The 14,281-nt window shown below is 38.0% G+C and overlaps 1 protein-coding gene and 3 non-coding genes across 4 annotated transcripts in view; 2 read left to right on the top strand and 2 right to left on the bottom strand.

Moving 5' to 3' along the window:
• LOC145223835 (uncharacterized) overlaps positions 1–14,281 on the bottom strand; it is a 34,894-nt gene that overhangs the window by 15,292 nt on the left and 5,321 nt on the right. The window contains exons 12-28 of the mRNA XM_080090231.1: positions 14,034–14,213; positions 11,787–11,971; positions 11,380–11,539; positions 10,334–10,680; positions 9,708–9,799; positions 9,044–9,247; positions 8,223–8,407; positions 8,005–8,127; positions 7,062–7,218; positions 6,320–6,451; positions 4,235–4,370; positions 3,578–3,715; positions 3,010–3,151; positions 2,189–2,354; positions 1,135–1,313; positions 577–768; positions 9–255 (exon numbers count right to left, since the gene is read on the bottom strand). Of these exons, the coding sequence (XP_079946357.1) occupies positions 9–255; positions 577–768; positions 1,135–1,313; positions 2,189–2,354; positions 3,010–3,151; positions 3,578–3,715; positions 4,235–4,370; positions 6,320–6,451; positions 7,062–7,218; positions 8,005–8,127; positions 8,223–8,407; positions 9,044–9,247; positions 9,708–9,799; positions 10,334–10,680; positions 11,380–11,539; positions 11,787–11,971; positions 14,034–14,213 (2,965 nt within the window). The remainder of the gene's footprint in view (positions 1–8; positions 256–576; positions 769–1,134; positions 1,314–2,188; positions 2,355–3,009; positions 3,152–3,577; positions 3,716–4,234; positions 4,371–6,319; positions 6,452–7,061; positions 7,219–8,004; positions 8,128–8,222; positions 8,408–9,043; positions 9,248–9,707; positions 9,800–10,333; positions 10,681–11,379; positions 11,540–11,786; positions 11,972–14,033; positions 14,214–14,281) is intronic.
• Trnap-cgg (transfer RNA proline (anticodon CGG)) lies at positions 12,272–12,343 on the bottom strand. The gene has a single exon. It is a non-coding gene; the product is annotated as a tRNA-Pro (tRNA).
• Positions 12,767–12,838, top strand: Trnap-ugg (transfer RNA proline (anticodon UGG)). The gene has a single exon. It is a non-coding gene; the product is annotated as a tRNA-Pro (tRNA).
• Positions 13,524–13,595, top strand: Trnap-agg (transfer RNA proline (anticodon AGG)). Its single transcript has one exon. It is a non-coding gene; the product is annotated as a tRNA-Pro (tRNA).

Raw genomic sequence — 14,281 nt, 5'->3', positions numbered from 1 at the left:
ATCCGTACCATCAGACATCCTCTCTCGTTTTCTCGCCATTCTCTCCGCTTCATCCGCCTTCCTTCTTTCTTCTGCATCGCCTAGCAACAACGACATCAGTAACTTCTTCTCCTCATCCGTCAAGCCGTCTCCTAGCAACGCCAGCGCGTCGTCATAGCGACCGGCTTCGATCAGCTCCTTTACGCTGGATGAGAGGTGTGCGATTTTCGCTTCGCGTTCGTCACGTGACATTTTTTCCCAATTATTCTCGCCCACCTGAAAACCAAAAATATGTTAGGGCTAAAACGTCACACCCGATTGTTAACTTTGTTTCCCAATTAAATTTATTTGTTTGGTGTTTATTTTTGCATGACTGATTTCAAGGCTTGAGTGATTTTGTATATGTGGCAACCTGCTTGACTTCACCCTCAGCATTTTTAGTTCAGTAGTTGTTGTGTTAACTTATGTGACTAACTTATGTGGAATACTTGTGTATGTTTTATATTTATGTTTATTAATAACTTGTTTACGATTCTACTTGAATAAGATTATATAATAACTTAGCAAGACGAAGTCACGCTTTAAAATTTTTTTGACCTTGAGCGGAAGAACTCGGGCAGCGATGACGTCAATGATTGCGTCGAATTGACTTTTCAGGGCGTCCACAATCTCCCTGTTGGGGTTTCCCCCGAAGTCGGCAGTCAAAACTGATTCGGGCACGTTGCGGGACTTCCCCGCTTTGAAGAGCGACACAATGCGCTTCTGTTCGTTGACCAAATCCTCGTTTGACTGCAAAAAACGTTTTTTCAGCAATTTGTAATCTTTTTTGCACCTCAACTTTTGTAAACATTGCGGAGTTTTATTCAACAATTTAAGAGTCGAAACAAGAAATTTAATTGAAAACATTTCTGCAAGAGAGCCAGTTTATATAGAATACATCTTTCAACAACCTCTGTTGTCTGCACTCTAGATATACACAAGCTCTACGTTATGCTTTTAATTAAATTCCTTCTTTTCGACCTTTAAACCGGTATATAGTTTTTAAATAAAGAAACATTTTAGAAAAAAATGTTACATATCAAAATCAATGCCAAAAATCGCAAGTATTTATTCAAAAATTCCCGCTCAATATCTACTTTAGCTATTGTTTTATACCATGTCTGGCATCTTGGAGGTTAACTTCGCTTCAGCGGCATCTTGAATTTCCTGAAGTTCAGCGAGCAAAGCGGCGTCCAGATCACCACGGCTCCTTAGCTCCTCCTCGCGGATGCTCATACCAACTTGACGGTAAAAAGCAGCGTCCACTAGGTGGCTATAGTAGTCTTGCAAAACAACTGCACAAAAACAGGAAGATCAAGTGTTAAAACGCACCTTTGAAGCTACACAAACTTAAAATATGCTAGAAATTTAACTAGGTTTAATTTGGTTTAACCCCACTCTTTCCTGACACGGTTGGTTAGATTTTAGGGCCCTCTTGACTGGTCCCACCAACGTCCCCCAGTCATGCTATACTCACAGTGCGCGAAAGTCACTTTCTGGTAAGCTCCTGCCACATAACGCCTTATAATACGGTGTAACTGCAGCGCATTTAATCATGATCCGCCAAATTGCCTTCCACTTTCTTGCGCCCAATAACGTCTTAACATTGCGTAGCTATTTCCGGGTTGGTGATTGTTCAGTGCAATTGTGTCGCTATGTTCACCAAGCGAAATAAACTCAACTTAACTCAACCCAAGGGTTGGATCATGTCCCTACAGTTTCTTACTCAGGAAACACAAGTGACCGAGATAGCATTAGAAACCATAACCTTGTTAACATAAGTCGAATAAAGTCATGGAATATTCACCAAAGGGGCAGCACAACGAACATCAAAACAGAAGTGATCCTTTCAGCGTGCTACAGGCACCTGCTCAAAGATTAGATTATACGTTATCGCGCAGTGTTTTTGTTGCGTTGTGACGTGCTTGCGTTTAATTCTTTTTTCCTTTGCTTATTTGTTTTACGCGCATTCAGTGTTATTTACCCTGATGAAGGCGACCTGTATAGGACGTCGAAACCTTGGCATAAAAATACATTTGTGAGAAGAGCTCTACAAACTTGATAAGTGGATTAGGTTAAACACTGGGCCATTTTGAAGGTTCACACTTCACAGAACAAATAAACAAGACAAGGTGGGATTTCAACCCACAACCCTAGGACTTTCACTGACCTTCACCACGAGGAACATGATCACTGATTCCGGAGAGTCGATGTCGGATTGTGATTGTCGAGGTTTTCTCTTTTTCCTCGAACGGATCGCTCATCTTAACGAGCGCACTGCTCATCCACGATCTCTCCCAGTTGAAAAATGCGTGAAGCTTCTTCAGAACAGCTTCCTACAGAAGCAAAAACATATTTCCGTTTCCCCAGTTTTATGACTTTTCTAGTCCAGCGGTTCCCAATTGCAGGGTTCTAGGAGCCCTGTAGGTATCCGTGAATACAAATAATATTCTTTTTTTAACATATTAAAATTAAAAATGAACCTTTCTTGAGACAGGTTTCAGTTGAATCTTATACTTAGCGGTCCATAAGTTAATGCGTTTAAAAAAGGAGTTTACCAAGAAGAGATAGGAAACCGCCGTTAATCGATCAAGCGTTATAGAAAAGTATGGTTGGCATGACGACTTAAGTGTAAACTTTTGAATATTATTCTATGGTTTTAGTTGATTTTGGTCGAAAATCACCAACAAATTCTTAATACCGAAGAATTGTTTACTGGTTTGAGTAGTTTCGATTATATTTAAAACTATGCCTGTCAGTTTCACTATGTTTAACGTTTTGTTACGTAACAAATGCATTCAACCTTTCCCAGCCTAGGACAATGTTGGGGCATTTTCATGTAATAAAAAGCAAAAAGGTGCATCAACAGGGAATTGGAAGCATTGAGGAATCCATGTCTCGAACTCATGAGAAACTATTTCCGAAAAATTCAGGTCTCTGTACTTGCGGTTAAAAAAACTGTTATCAGAACAAAATTTAATAAGATCCTACCTCCATGAGATCTCTATCCTCCACATCAACAATCTTTGCATCTTCTTCACCGAGCTCCACCATCTTCCCTGATCTCTTCTTCCTCATCTCTTCCAACCTGCGACGCGCGAGCTCACGTTGTCTCTCTTTATCGCTTTTTAATCTGTCAAGAAAAATTGTTTTAGCAAACTTTATCACATTATGTGCCCCACAGGGGACATTTTGGTACTGAAGTAAGTTTTGGTCCCAAGGTCTAATTTAACAGATAATGAGCAGTGACACATTTCGCGTAAAATATCTCGTTTTTAATTTACCAAGCTTTTCTTGCAATTAACCGGAATGTGTAATTAAAATTCATGATAGGAGTGGTTCCCAACCGGGAATGAATTTTAAAACTCGGGGGGAGGAATTTACTTTCATTTTTACATGTGGTTTGCAAATAGACACTTCAGCTCTGGGAAATAACCTGTGAAGTTGATAAAATACCCATTTTCATGTGACCTTTGTACGGTTTAGCATCTAGTATGCAGTATATTAGGCCGCCACGTGTTCTCTTTTTAGCAAACAACTTTTTTCAGTTGATTGTTACCTCTCTCTGTTCTTTGCTTCCCGATCAATAAGTCCGCTGACGATCGCAGCTGATTCGTATCTTTCTTCTTCAATCGCTCTCAGCCTGGCTTGACGGAGACGCACAAGTTCACGTTGTCGTTCCTTCTCGCTCAAATATCTAGATAAAGAATGATAGTAAACCCGGCCTATTATAGATTTAATACTAAATGAAACCCGCCTCCCAAGCTCTCCTATATAGCAAGGTATAGGTTAAAAAAATCTAACCTATGGTGGGATTCGAACCCACGACAGGAACAAGGGCTGGCGCTCTATGGAATGAGCTACAGAGAATCAGTGGCAAGTCCGTTAAAAGGTTACTTATAGCACCGTTCCCTGGCTAGTAGGCTATCAAATATGACAAACAACAGTGCCGAACCCAGTATAATGCATATCTGTTCATCTTGAAATAAAAGCGGTTCCCAAACTGCGGAAAGCGAAAGCCTTTCAGTTGGTAGGAAAGCTTACTTTAGTTGACAAACGTTTCTTCAAATTGATATGATTGAAATCAGTACAAACTTCCAACCCTACCTGAAACACCCGGCCATAATAAGAACTGTACCCTATAAAGCCACCCCGCTTCGTATCATCTGTTCGTGACCAGACGTTCATTAAACAAATAGGGGCGAAAAATACTCACAAATCATCCTGGCCGTTGAGCAATCTCATCAGAGCATCGCGTTCATCTTCGAACCTTGATGTAAGATCCACGAGAGGATTGTTGATTCCTGATTCCTCCTCCAAACTTTCTTCGTCCTCTTCAGGAATGACGTCACCTTGTGAAACCAGGCGTTACACAAAAATAAGAAAAACGACTAATTTAATATATTTAAGTAGTCTTCACAAAAAAGTAGCCCACAAGGCAAGGAGAAACACTTGCAAAAACTAGTTTGGTTTTGACTTCTTTCCCAGTAAATTATCTCATACTTAGATTTCTATTTTGAAACCAATTATACATGAGCATTAAAGCATATGAGTTTACAAATAAAAATACGTCCACTAACATTTACTCCTAGAACCATGATTCAGAACAGGAGTTCGACATTTTTTTGTTCATTTATAATAACATTTCAACACTCAAGCTAAAAAATGGGTTTTATTGAAGCCAAACGAACATAAAATCCATAAAAAAACTTGCTCCCAGTTGTAAACTACAAGTTTCTTACAAATGCTAAGTTTCAAAATGAGCAACTGCTAACCCAGATGAGAGTAAAGCATTTATTTACCTGCTAAATAACTGCAAAAGGATCCTTGTTCCAAACCGTATCAAACTTTAAATACAGTTTTGACCGAGCCTAATTTCGACTGTTGTCTGAAAACATAAGTTTTCCTTCTGATCTGACTTCCTTTTTTACAAGTCCAAGTACAAAAAGTCGTCTTTTGTGACAAAACAATACAACTCCTTTCATTATCACACCAACAATTGTATTGTCACATTTCAACAGGCGTGTCGGCCTTATTGTAAACTTTGTTCAGATGTTCGGACTCATATCTTATGAATCCCTCCTGTAAACTACTAACTCAAACCTAAAAAAACTAAAGCTACATATGGAGCCTGCGCTGTCTAACAAGGCTGATTTAAGATAACTGAATTTTTTTCTTTTGTTCTTATATGCAATATGATCATAAATGCCCAACCAATATTGACATTTCAAAGTAAAATACAAACATTACATAAAAAGCGAAATTTGTTGAAATTGTCTAACCATACATAACTAAAGTATTTTTTATGACATTCTATGCTCTGACAGCGTTTCAATCATAACTACTTTCTGTGTTTCATGAACTACATAAATTCCAACTTTCCACAAACAAAACAACAAAATATCAATTCCTCTTAAACAGCTAAACTGGCCATCACGCCGATTAACCTGCAAGCGAACATAACACACTGTTTACTATCCAGTATATAAGTTAGGGGTTCTTTTCAATAAATTCGAGCCTTTTAACCGCTAATCCCAAAATTGTTAGGTATGGCTCCATAAGGATAACGGCCGACTGAAGGGAAATTATTAAGGTTTGAAATCGCATAGCAACATGTGAATGTTTTTTACGCCTCCTGAGTTGTTACCCCCTATAACGGTTGTTGTTATTGTTGCAAAATCATGAATGAATCATTTCTACTTCATTTCTAAGTCTTTAATTCCCTTAAACGAGTTTGTTGGATGTTATTTTGCTACCTATGGCCACTACACTATAATTAATGGGAAAAAAACGTCACAAAGGGTGGACAACACGATATCATTTTTACAAAGTCCTATATAACGCTTTAATGTACCACAGCGAATTATATGAATTCAAAACACTTGAAAAACGCTTTAGTTTATTAATCTTAAGGTATATAGTGCTCAAAATAAACAAAAAGGCGATACACTTTCTCTCTGACAAATGCCCATGCCATTATACAGGCATAAAACTTGTTTTAGTGTTATCGATGCTCTTGTCTCATTATAAGGTTTTATGTTTTAAGATATGCTACATCTGTACAAAGGCTTCTCGTTTGGGACTTCGAAACGTCGGTTGTTTATAATAAAAACTGCTGAAAGAACATATACTCGTTTATACTATATGCCTGGGAGTAACAACGTATTTATGAAGCTTTTCGCGTCTAATTGGGCCATTATATTCCTCTTTATTTTTTATTTTAATACATTGTAGAACGCTATTATATATTCATTTTTGGGGCAGATTATTGACCAAATTCGATTTAAAACCAGTTTTTTACCTCTTTTTCTTGCTTCCAGTCGTTCTTTCAGCCTCCTCTCATATTCCTCTCTACTCAATCCCATCAGTCCCTTTAATTTCTTTTCATTTGCAAACGCGTCGCCCAAAAGTTTGGCAAGCTCATCATACTTTCCTGAAGACAAAATGCGAGTGATATTTTTTTAGGACTTTGGGGCTTTGACATAAACATCATTGTCATTTGGATATGGCAACATAGGAGATATTGCAGACGTTAACAATCTCTGTTTTAGTCATCAGTGCAAAGTGTTTAATCAACTTACACCATGCTTTGTTGAGGCGGGTAAGGCGAAAAGGAATCAACGATGCATGTGGAGACGTCATTTACACATTTTACTTTTACAGTTAATCAAAATTCAAAAACTCTTCGGGCCAGTGAAACGCTGCGGTCTTAAACAGTATCCAACTCCGGTATTTTTAGGTTTTGGAAAAATTAAGGAACAATATACATAAGGAACTATAAGCTGCTAATCCTTTTTCCACTCGAATTTTTAATTATTTAGCACTAATGTTAGGCAACAGTTATGGGAATTGTGTTTAAGTGAAATTTGCAATTATCCACAGTGTAAACAGTACTTCTGGTTTGGGGATTCAATATCCAACTAGATAAACACTTTCAGCAAATGAGCGATATATATGCAATTAAAAACAAATCTTACCGTATGATATAACGTAAATCTATTGAGTCATTTTTTTACCAATGTCTTGATTCCATAGTCTCTCACCTTTTCTTCTGAGTCTCCTCTCCTCTATTTTCAACTTCATCAATCGAGCTTGCCTCTCCTTTTCGCTCATCCGATTCCACTCGTCTTCACCCAATTGTCGCATGAGCGCTTCCATCAGCACTTTATCACGAAGTGCGTCGTATTTGTCCTCCAGCGCCTGTGAGGTTCGAATTGATTGTTTGATTTTGTTTGTTTACAACCAGAATTTAAAACATTGGCCACAGAAAAATAGAACTTAAGTGAAATGTGCGACATTCAACGTGGATGTAATTCCACTGCAGGAAGAAAACTTTTCAGAAACCCGCGTAGCCCCGTGAAACGCAAGCTGTGGGTTCCAATTCCACCACAGGCTAGGTTTTGTTAACCTTTCACAAAGAAGTTTGAAAAAACAGACCTAATTCGGGCCTGACTATACACTCAGGATCATTTGTGCCGCAACTTCACCAACTTTCGAACCCAATTTTGGCTTTGTTTAAAACTCTAAATCTGAAACAACAGGTTTGGCCCATCATTCGGGCTTGTACTTTCGGGTTTTGGCAACCAGTTTCAGCCCCCCTTACAGCATGCTTGGGAGACAGGCTTGATTAATACAACGCCTACAACAGGACTGGCGTACTGTGTTCTAGAAAATGTTTTTTTTTGTTATTCAACAAGTCCTTGCACAGTTCGGATGATACAGAAAACAGTGAATATTGTTACATAACGCGTCGACATTAGGTTGTTTATTTTTAGATACTAAATGGATTTTGGTTCATGCAGCAAAAAATATCCTAAGGAAAGTTTTAAAGCGCTAAAATCTTCCTTTTAAGCTTTTCCTAGAACAAAAAAGACGTACCCCCAAAATATCGATCTTGCGGTGAGATTCGAACCCATGCGAAGGGTTTATCCGCTTGTAGCTTAACCTACCGATCAAGCCTTTACTAAAATGAATATTATTATAAACCTGCAGCAGATGTTCGTCATCAGCGAGTCCTTCGTACTTGCACAACACTGCAAAGATATTCTCACACAGGTCCATGTGGGTTTGGACTTCATCCGCGGGCGATGTCGAACCCCGAGTGTCAACCTGTGTGAAGAAAACAATATTTTTCCATGCAGTGGATGACTATATTTAGAATACAGTGTTTAGGAAACATTTTAACAACAACAAATCCAACTTACTTCAGTGACTCGTTCAAACCACTTGATGGCGTCCTTGAGCTGTTCTTCTTGCAAATCGGCAAGCAGGGAAATCCCCACATCCTCGTCACTCGCCTCTCCCGCTAGCTGGCGCAATATTTCCTGACGAGAAACGTGTTTCAGCGCTGAACCTTCCTCTAACAGTGATAACAGATCCTCTTTGCCGTCTGCAAATCAAATTTATATGTCATGTAAAATAGAACTGGTGTTGCGAAATTGGATCATGCGCCAGGCAGCGGTGCTTGTAATACTTCGTTTAAAAGAAAATATTGGTACAACGCCAGAACCGGCTTTTTTGTCGTGGATTCGAAAATATTGGTACAACGCCAGAACCGGCTAAGCTTTTGTCGTGGATTCGAATCCCATCACATGCTTGATTTTTCTAGCCCCTGCCTTGTTAGGTATGAATGCTTGGGAAAACGGATACACTCGGTATGACCCTTTCAAAGTTCAGGCGTGTTTTAATGATAAAAACGCTATAATGTCTTCTTTCTAGTTATGACTTATGAATTTCGCTACAAAAGCATCGCAATTGTTTTAATTAAAACATTTAGATATTTTTAAAGCAGAACAATTTCAAGAAAGGGGAATAAAACGTTTTGTCAGGGGTGTATTACAAAAATAAATAAATAAATAAACAGAACTACATGTTAAATATAGGTTCCGAGCGATAAAATGACAAACAAAAATGTTTAATGCTGAGTCTATGACTGTAAATAAATTGTTAGATATCGCTCATGAGCACAATAGTACCTTAACCTTGTATTATACCTTGTAAATAGCTTAAATAAATTAAAACAAACCTTCGGTTCCAATGTCAAGTTTTCTTCTCTTGGCGTTAATCTCAGCCAATCGCGTCACCCGTTCATCTGACGTCATTAGTAACGAAGCCTCACGTAGTTCCTGAGCAGTGACGTCACATAATAGGTTGCGGAACTTCGTCCATTCGGCAGGATATGAGTTGGATAAAAGTTGCAGAGCCGATGTCGCTTTGTGATTGGTCAGATCTGCAAGAGAACCAATGTTAAAGGGGAATCCGAGAAATTGTTTGTTTAAAGTGAAACTGACAAATTTTAATTTTTTTTTACAATTGTACGTTGTAAAAATTGTTAAATGGATTCTGTTTAGTGCATGAAACTCATTGTATGATAATATGAAACATTGCGTTTTTATACTTTTTTCTACAACATTTTTTCCAAAAAATGTTTCTGCCAGAATTTTTTCATGGCAAACCTTAAATGTGAAGCATAAAAATGAGTACCTGGCCTAACAAAAATGTTTCACAAACTATAGGTTTACGTTTAAATAAACGACTTGATTCGGAATTTATGCCAAAAATTTACCAACTTAAGGGCTAATTGGGCTTTGTTTAAAAAATTAGGCATTCGGGTCCGAATTTCAGACGCGCTTGTAACGTTAATCAACACACAATAAAAATGGAAAAAAAAACTTCTGGTGTCTGCCTACCAAATTCTTGGAAGGGTTTTTCGTTGAACGGATTTTCCTGCTGAAATCTATCTTGAGCTGAACGAACCTGGCGTCGTAAGTCTTGTCGCAATCTTTGGAGAAATTGAAAACGTGAATGTGTAATGAAACTTGTTAAAAGTTACTAAAAGGTTTACAAATTGCGTTGAACAAAAACTATCAGCATTTGTCAACAATCTGATATAACCAAAAGTTTAGTCAAAAAAATCTGCTTTAAACTCGCACAAAAGTTAAATAATTCTGAATATAAAACTACAGGCTATTGTATCAGCACATTTTTGACATCTGCTAGATTCACCACCGTGAATAAAACCAATCAAAGCGGTGGAACTTGCTTGTCGCATAGCACAGAAAGAAGGTGATGGTGATAATGAAAATGCACCTAAACCGAGGTAACACGACAGCAAGTATTCCTTGAGGCATTTGGGCAAGAATGGATTTGACAAACAATGAAATGTTATTTTATACTCTGTTGGTTTGCCTTTCTAGTGTTTATCAACGAGACGCTTTTCATATTAATGTAAAGGTAGCCGGTAAAGTGAGACCTGGTCTAAACGTTAAAGATGCAACACGTAAAGAAACACTGATGCAGTTCAGATTTTACTTACTTTGCTTTAAGATCTTTGCCCGCCCAATACCGATCGAACGTCACCAAATCCACAGCCGATGACGCGAATGTGACGTCACTATCGATCATTGACGTCATCCACTTTTGCTTTGCAACTTCGGCGAGAGCGCGTGCACCGGAATTAGAAGATGACGTCACTACCTCTGACGTCACGCGTATTTCGTCATCACACCGGCGTTCCAAATCAGTGATGATGTTTGTCTCTTCATGGTCGAGTAGTTGCGCTTCGTCAAGCGTGACCATCTTTTCGGCGTCACTGTTTTGTGACGCGGCAGTGCGGAACGCCGAGGCCAGTGGACCGAGAAGGTCATGTGACGAATACATGATCTGCGCAACAATAATAAGTTATGACGTGCTACACTACAAACGTGTATGTTGCAAGAGGTCAATATTATAGAGTTGCATTACAAACAGAACAAAGAAAAACGAACCCCAAAAACAAGGTTGTTTATTAATATTCGTTACCCCAAAGTAAATCCATTTTGCTTTTCAACAAGAAAGCAAAGTGTTGATTACTTTAGGATTGGTTGCTTTTTTGCATATTTTACAAACAATTCTTGTATCAGATATTATCCTTTCATCGTCAAATTTAACTATTCGACCTCATTCGTTCACAACAGTGATCCTCAAACGCGGCTCTCAGGGCCGCATGCGGCTCCCAACTACTTATTTTGCGGCTTGCACCAAACTTCAGAAAAAAAAACAAAGATTGCTATTCTAGCTTTCAAAGTAATGTCTAATGATTTTCTCAAGGTTTCGTTTTTTTGGCGGCTCCCAGCACACTTAAAAAACTACCATTTGGCCCCGACAATAAAAAAGTTTGAGAGCCACTGGTTCAGACTAAAGGCGATTTTAAGGAAAAATGTGGGTTGGAAAAAAACTAGGTTTGGGCTTTTAAACCTGTTCTGGCTTGTAAACAAAGAGAATAATTTTCCTGAAAGTTTTAAGATTGTGAAAACAGGCCAGGGCATGAAAACATCAGATATTAAAATGTAAAAACTTGTTCTTTCATAAAACTAAACCCACGTTCAGTTTGTCGAATAATGCCTTTTGCTCATCCGTTTTATTTCTAGTCGATTTCTCTTCTTCAATCAGACGCTTGATGGCGCTCTTAGTGTCTTCGCCGGATTTTAGCTTCATGGACTTCGCGACTTCGGACCATAATTTTGAACGCAGGACATCGTACCTGAAAATGTGAAAACTCGTTCATTTCAAAGGTCCAACAAATATTGAATAGACTGTCGAAACTTTTTTCAATGTTAAAGACAATAAAAACAGACAAAAACAGAAGAAAAAAGGAAAAACTACAGAATAAAAACTGTGCATTATTTAGCCTAAAATTGTGATGGTAAGAAGAGGGGGGAAAGTTAGATTTCTCCCAAAAAAGTTACCCCTTGTTGTCCTAATAATAAACAAAGCAATGAAATGTTTACTTCATTTGAATGACATCTCTGATCTGTTCCTCCTCTTTCGTGAGCACCACAATAGGAGGAGTGGGAGCAATTTCCTCCTTCTCCTCCTCGGCTGTGTAGAAGAGAAGAGTAGCGATGTTATCAAGGTGAAGATCACGCACAATTCTGTATTCCGATTTGCGAAGTCTGTACAACTCCTCGATGTTCTTGAAAACAAAGAAGATAAAATTGTATGTGCAAGAACAATTGCAATGAACGATACACAGACAATTTCAAATAATTCAATCATTAGCATTACCTACTTAAATAGCTGTTATTGTTTACTGTAAAACATGGGTCAAATAATTTGGCAAAAATCAAGTTTACATCTTAAAGAAGTAATTTTTTTTTACGATTGTTTTTATGTAGGTAGCAAAGCTGTTGTTTTTTGTGCATAGTGGTGACAAAGGTGAGATTTAATATTTAAATTAGGCTTTAATAATGTTACAAAAATTTCAAAAGGAACTGGGCTCGTCCGGGAATTGAACCCGGGACCTCTCGCACCCGAAGCGAGAATCATACCCCTAGACCAACGAGCCGACAGCTTCACTGGGCGTGAATATGTGATATAATACAAACGCGCTATTAATAGAAGGTTTTCTATTGGTCAGGGTTAAGTATGTTTGTTCTATTGTTGTCACTTGTTAAATGTAACATTTGAATGTAGAAGTGAAAATCAGTTAAAGGTAACGTTTCTAATCAGAAGTTATGTCTGCCTCAAGAATGAATAAAAACACCTGACAGTTGCTATGTTTGTTATCTAATTTATTGCTCGGTACAATAAATAGGGCAAACAGTTTTTTTGTACTATGACATGATGTTTTTGACATTTCGACACGGGGGTTAATAAACAATTTGGTAATAGCATCGCAAAGTCTGTGTTCTGTTCTGTACGAGTGACTCATTTTGGACTGTCTACAACGGGCGGTTATAACACACATTCAGGAGGGCTACCAATGTGTGGCTCGTTGGTCTAGGGGTATGATTCTCGCTTTGGGTGCGAGAGGTCCCGGGTTCAAATCCCGGACGAGCCCAGCTTTTTGTTTTTCCACCAGGTCATATTCTTTAAAATCAGCCAACAGCATTACAATTATGTCTGACCGTTTCTTTGCTCCCGATCATTGGGTATTTATTACATTTGTTAGTTTATCACAGTTTTTAGTTTGCAACGCTTTTTCTTTTAGTAAAAGACAAGAGACAACACATAAATACACGATTTGTTGTCCAATTTATCAACACAATAATACTTGCTGTTGTAAAATGCCAATCCTTTGTTAACTTAACAAACACAACAATTAATTTGTACCATCAAAAGGTTACAAAATATTGGCCGCATCCAAATACGTGGTTAGTTTAAAGTTTTGGACAGCGATCCCCATAAATGACAAACAAACGAAGAAGTTTCCACCTAAACAACGCCATGTGATTTCTGTTTTGTCTCAGTATTTACAGTAACATGTATAGGCCCGCTGGAGTAGGCCCTTGAAATCAATTTAAACTACTGTTTAATTTGCGCACACACAGCCATGGAAACAGTCTAATATTGAAGACTGTAACTGGCAAACAAAGGCACTCTTTGACAAAACAAACGATCAACAAACCAGCTTGCGTCAATATTAGAACTAAGCCATTGTTTCCCGACAAGCAAATCGAACGTGGAAACAATGGCGAGTTTGCGCCGCGCAATAAGAGCGCTCTTTCTCCGAGGAAGGTGTGTGCGGCTCGTTGGTCTAGGGGTATGATTCTCGCTTAGGGTGCGAGAGGTCCCGGGTTCAAATCCCGGACGAGCCCAGTTCTTTTCAGTTTTTGTTTTTAGGTGAAATTTTTTTAAAGTGCCATATTTTGACCCCGATACATTTAGTCTTCAGTATTTTTAATCACAGTAAATTATTTCATGTTTGTTAATTTGTAGTAGGTAGCTAGTTTTACCTTTTCTAGAACATTTAATAAAAATTAAACATTGAAAAAGAAAGAAATACTAATCACACACATTTTAGCTAGAATTCATTAATGCAATTAAAATACTGTTTTGCATACAAAATGTATTTCTGTTAACTTTTTCGAAAGAAATTAATGGTGAAATGGTATGCAGTTACAAATCCAAATAAAATAGAAAATGATCACATCACACAACTTTAAAAACACATAATTTTGTTTTATTGGTTTACTTTGCTAATTTAGCATAAAATTTACAATAGCCACTACAATTTGAACCAAAATGTTTCTAACCTGGGATTTCATCGCTTCAACAAGTTCTTGATATTGCACATCTTGTAGAATTTGTAGTTGAGCAAGAAGAGTGGCAGAAATTTCGCTGTCCTTCTTCCCAACTCTTTGTTTTCGCAAAAACTCCTGCACAAGAGCTGCTGCATCATGCAGAACGTTGAGATGAGACATTTTGTCAGAACCCTTGAAAACAAAAGCATAAGAAATCTTTACACCATAGTTTTGTTGAAAATATATTTAAGGTTGAACAG

The sequence above is a fragment of the Phallusia mammillata genome, chromosome 4 (genome assembly GCF_965637545.1).
Source record: "Phallusia mammillata chromosome 4, kaPhaMamm4.hap1.1, whole genome shotgun sequence".
NCBI classification, from domain to species: domain Eukaryota; kingdom Metazoa; phylum Chordata; class Ascidiacea; order Phlebobranchia; family Ascidiidae; genus Phallusia; species Phallusia mammillata.
This window is presented reverse-complemented; position numbering and strand designations above follow the sequence as displayed.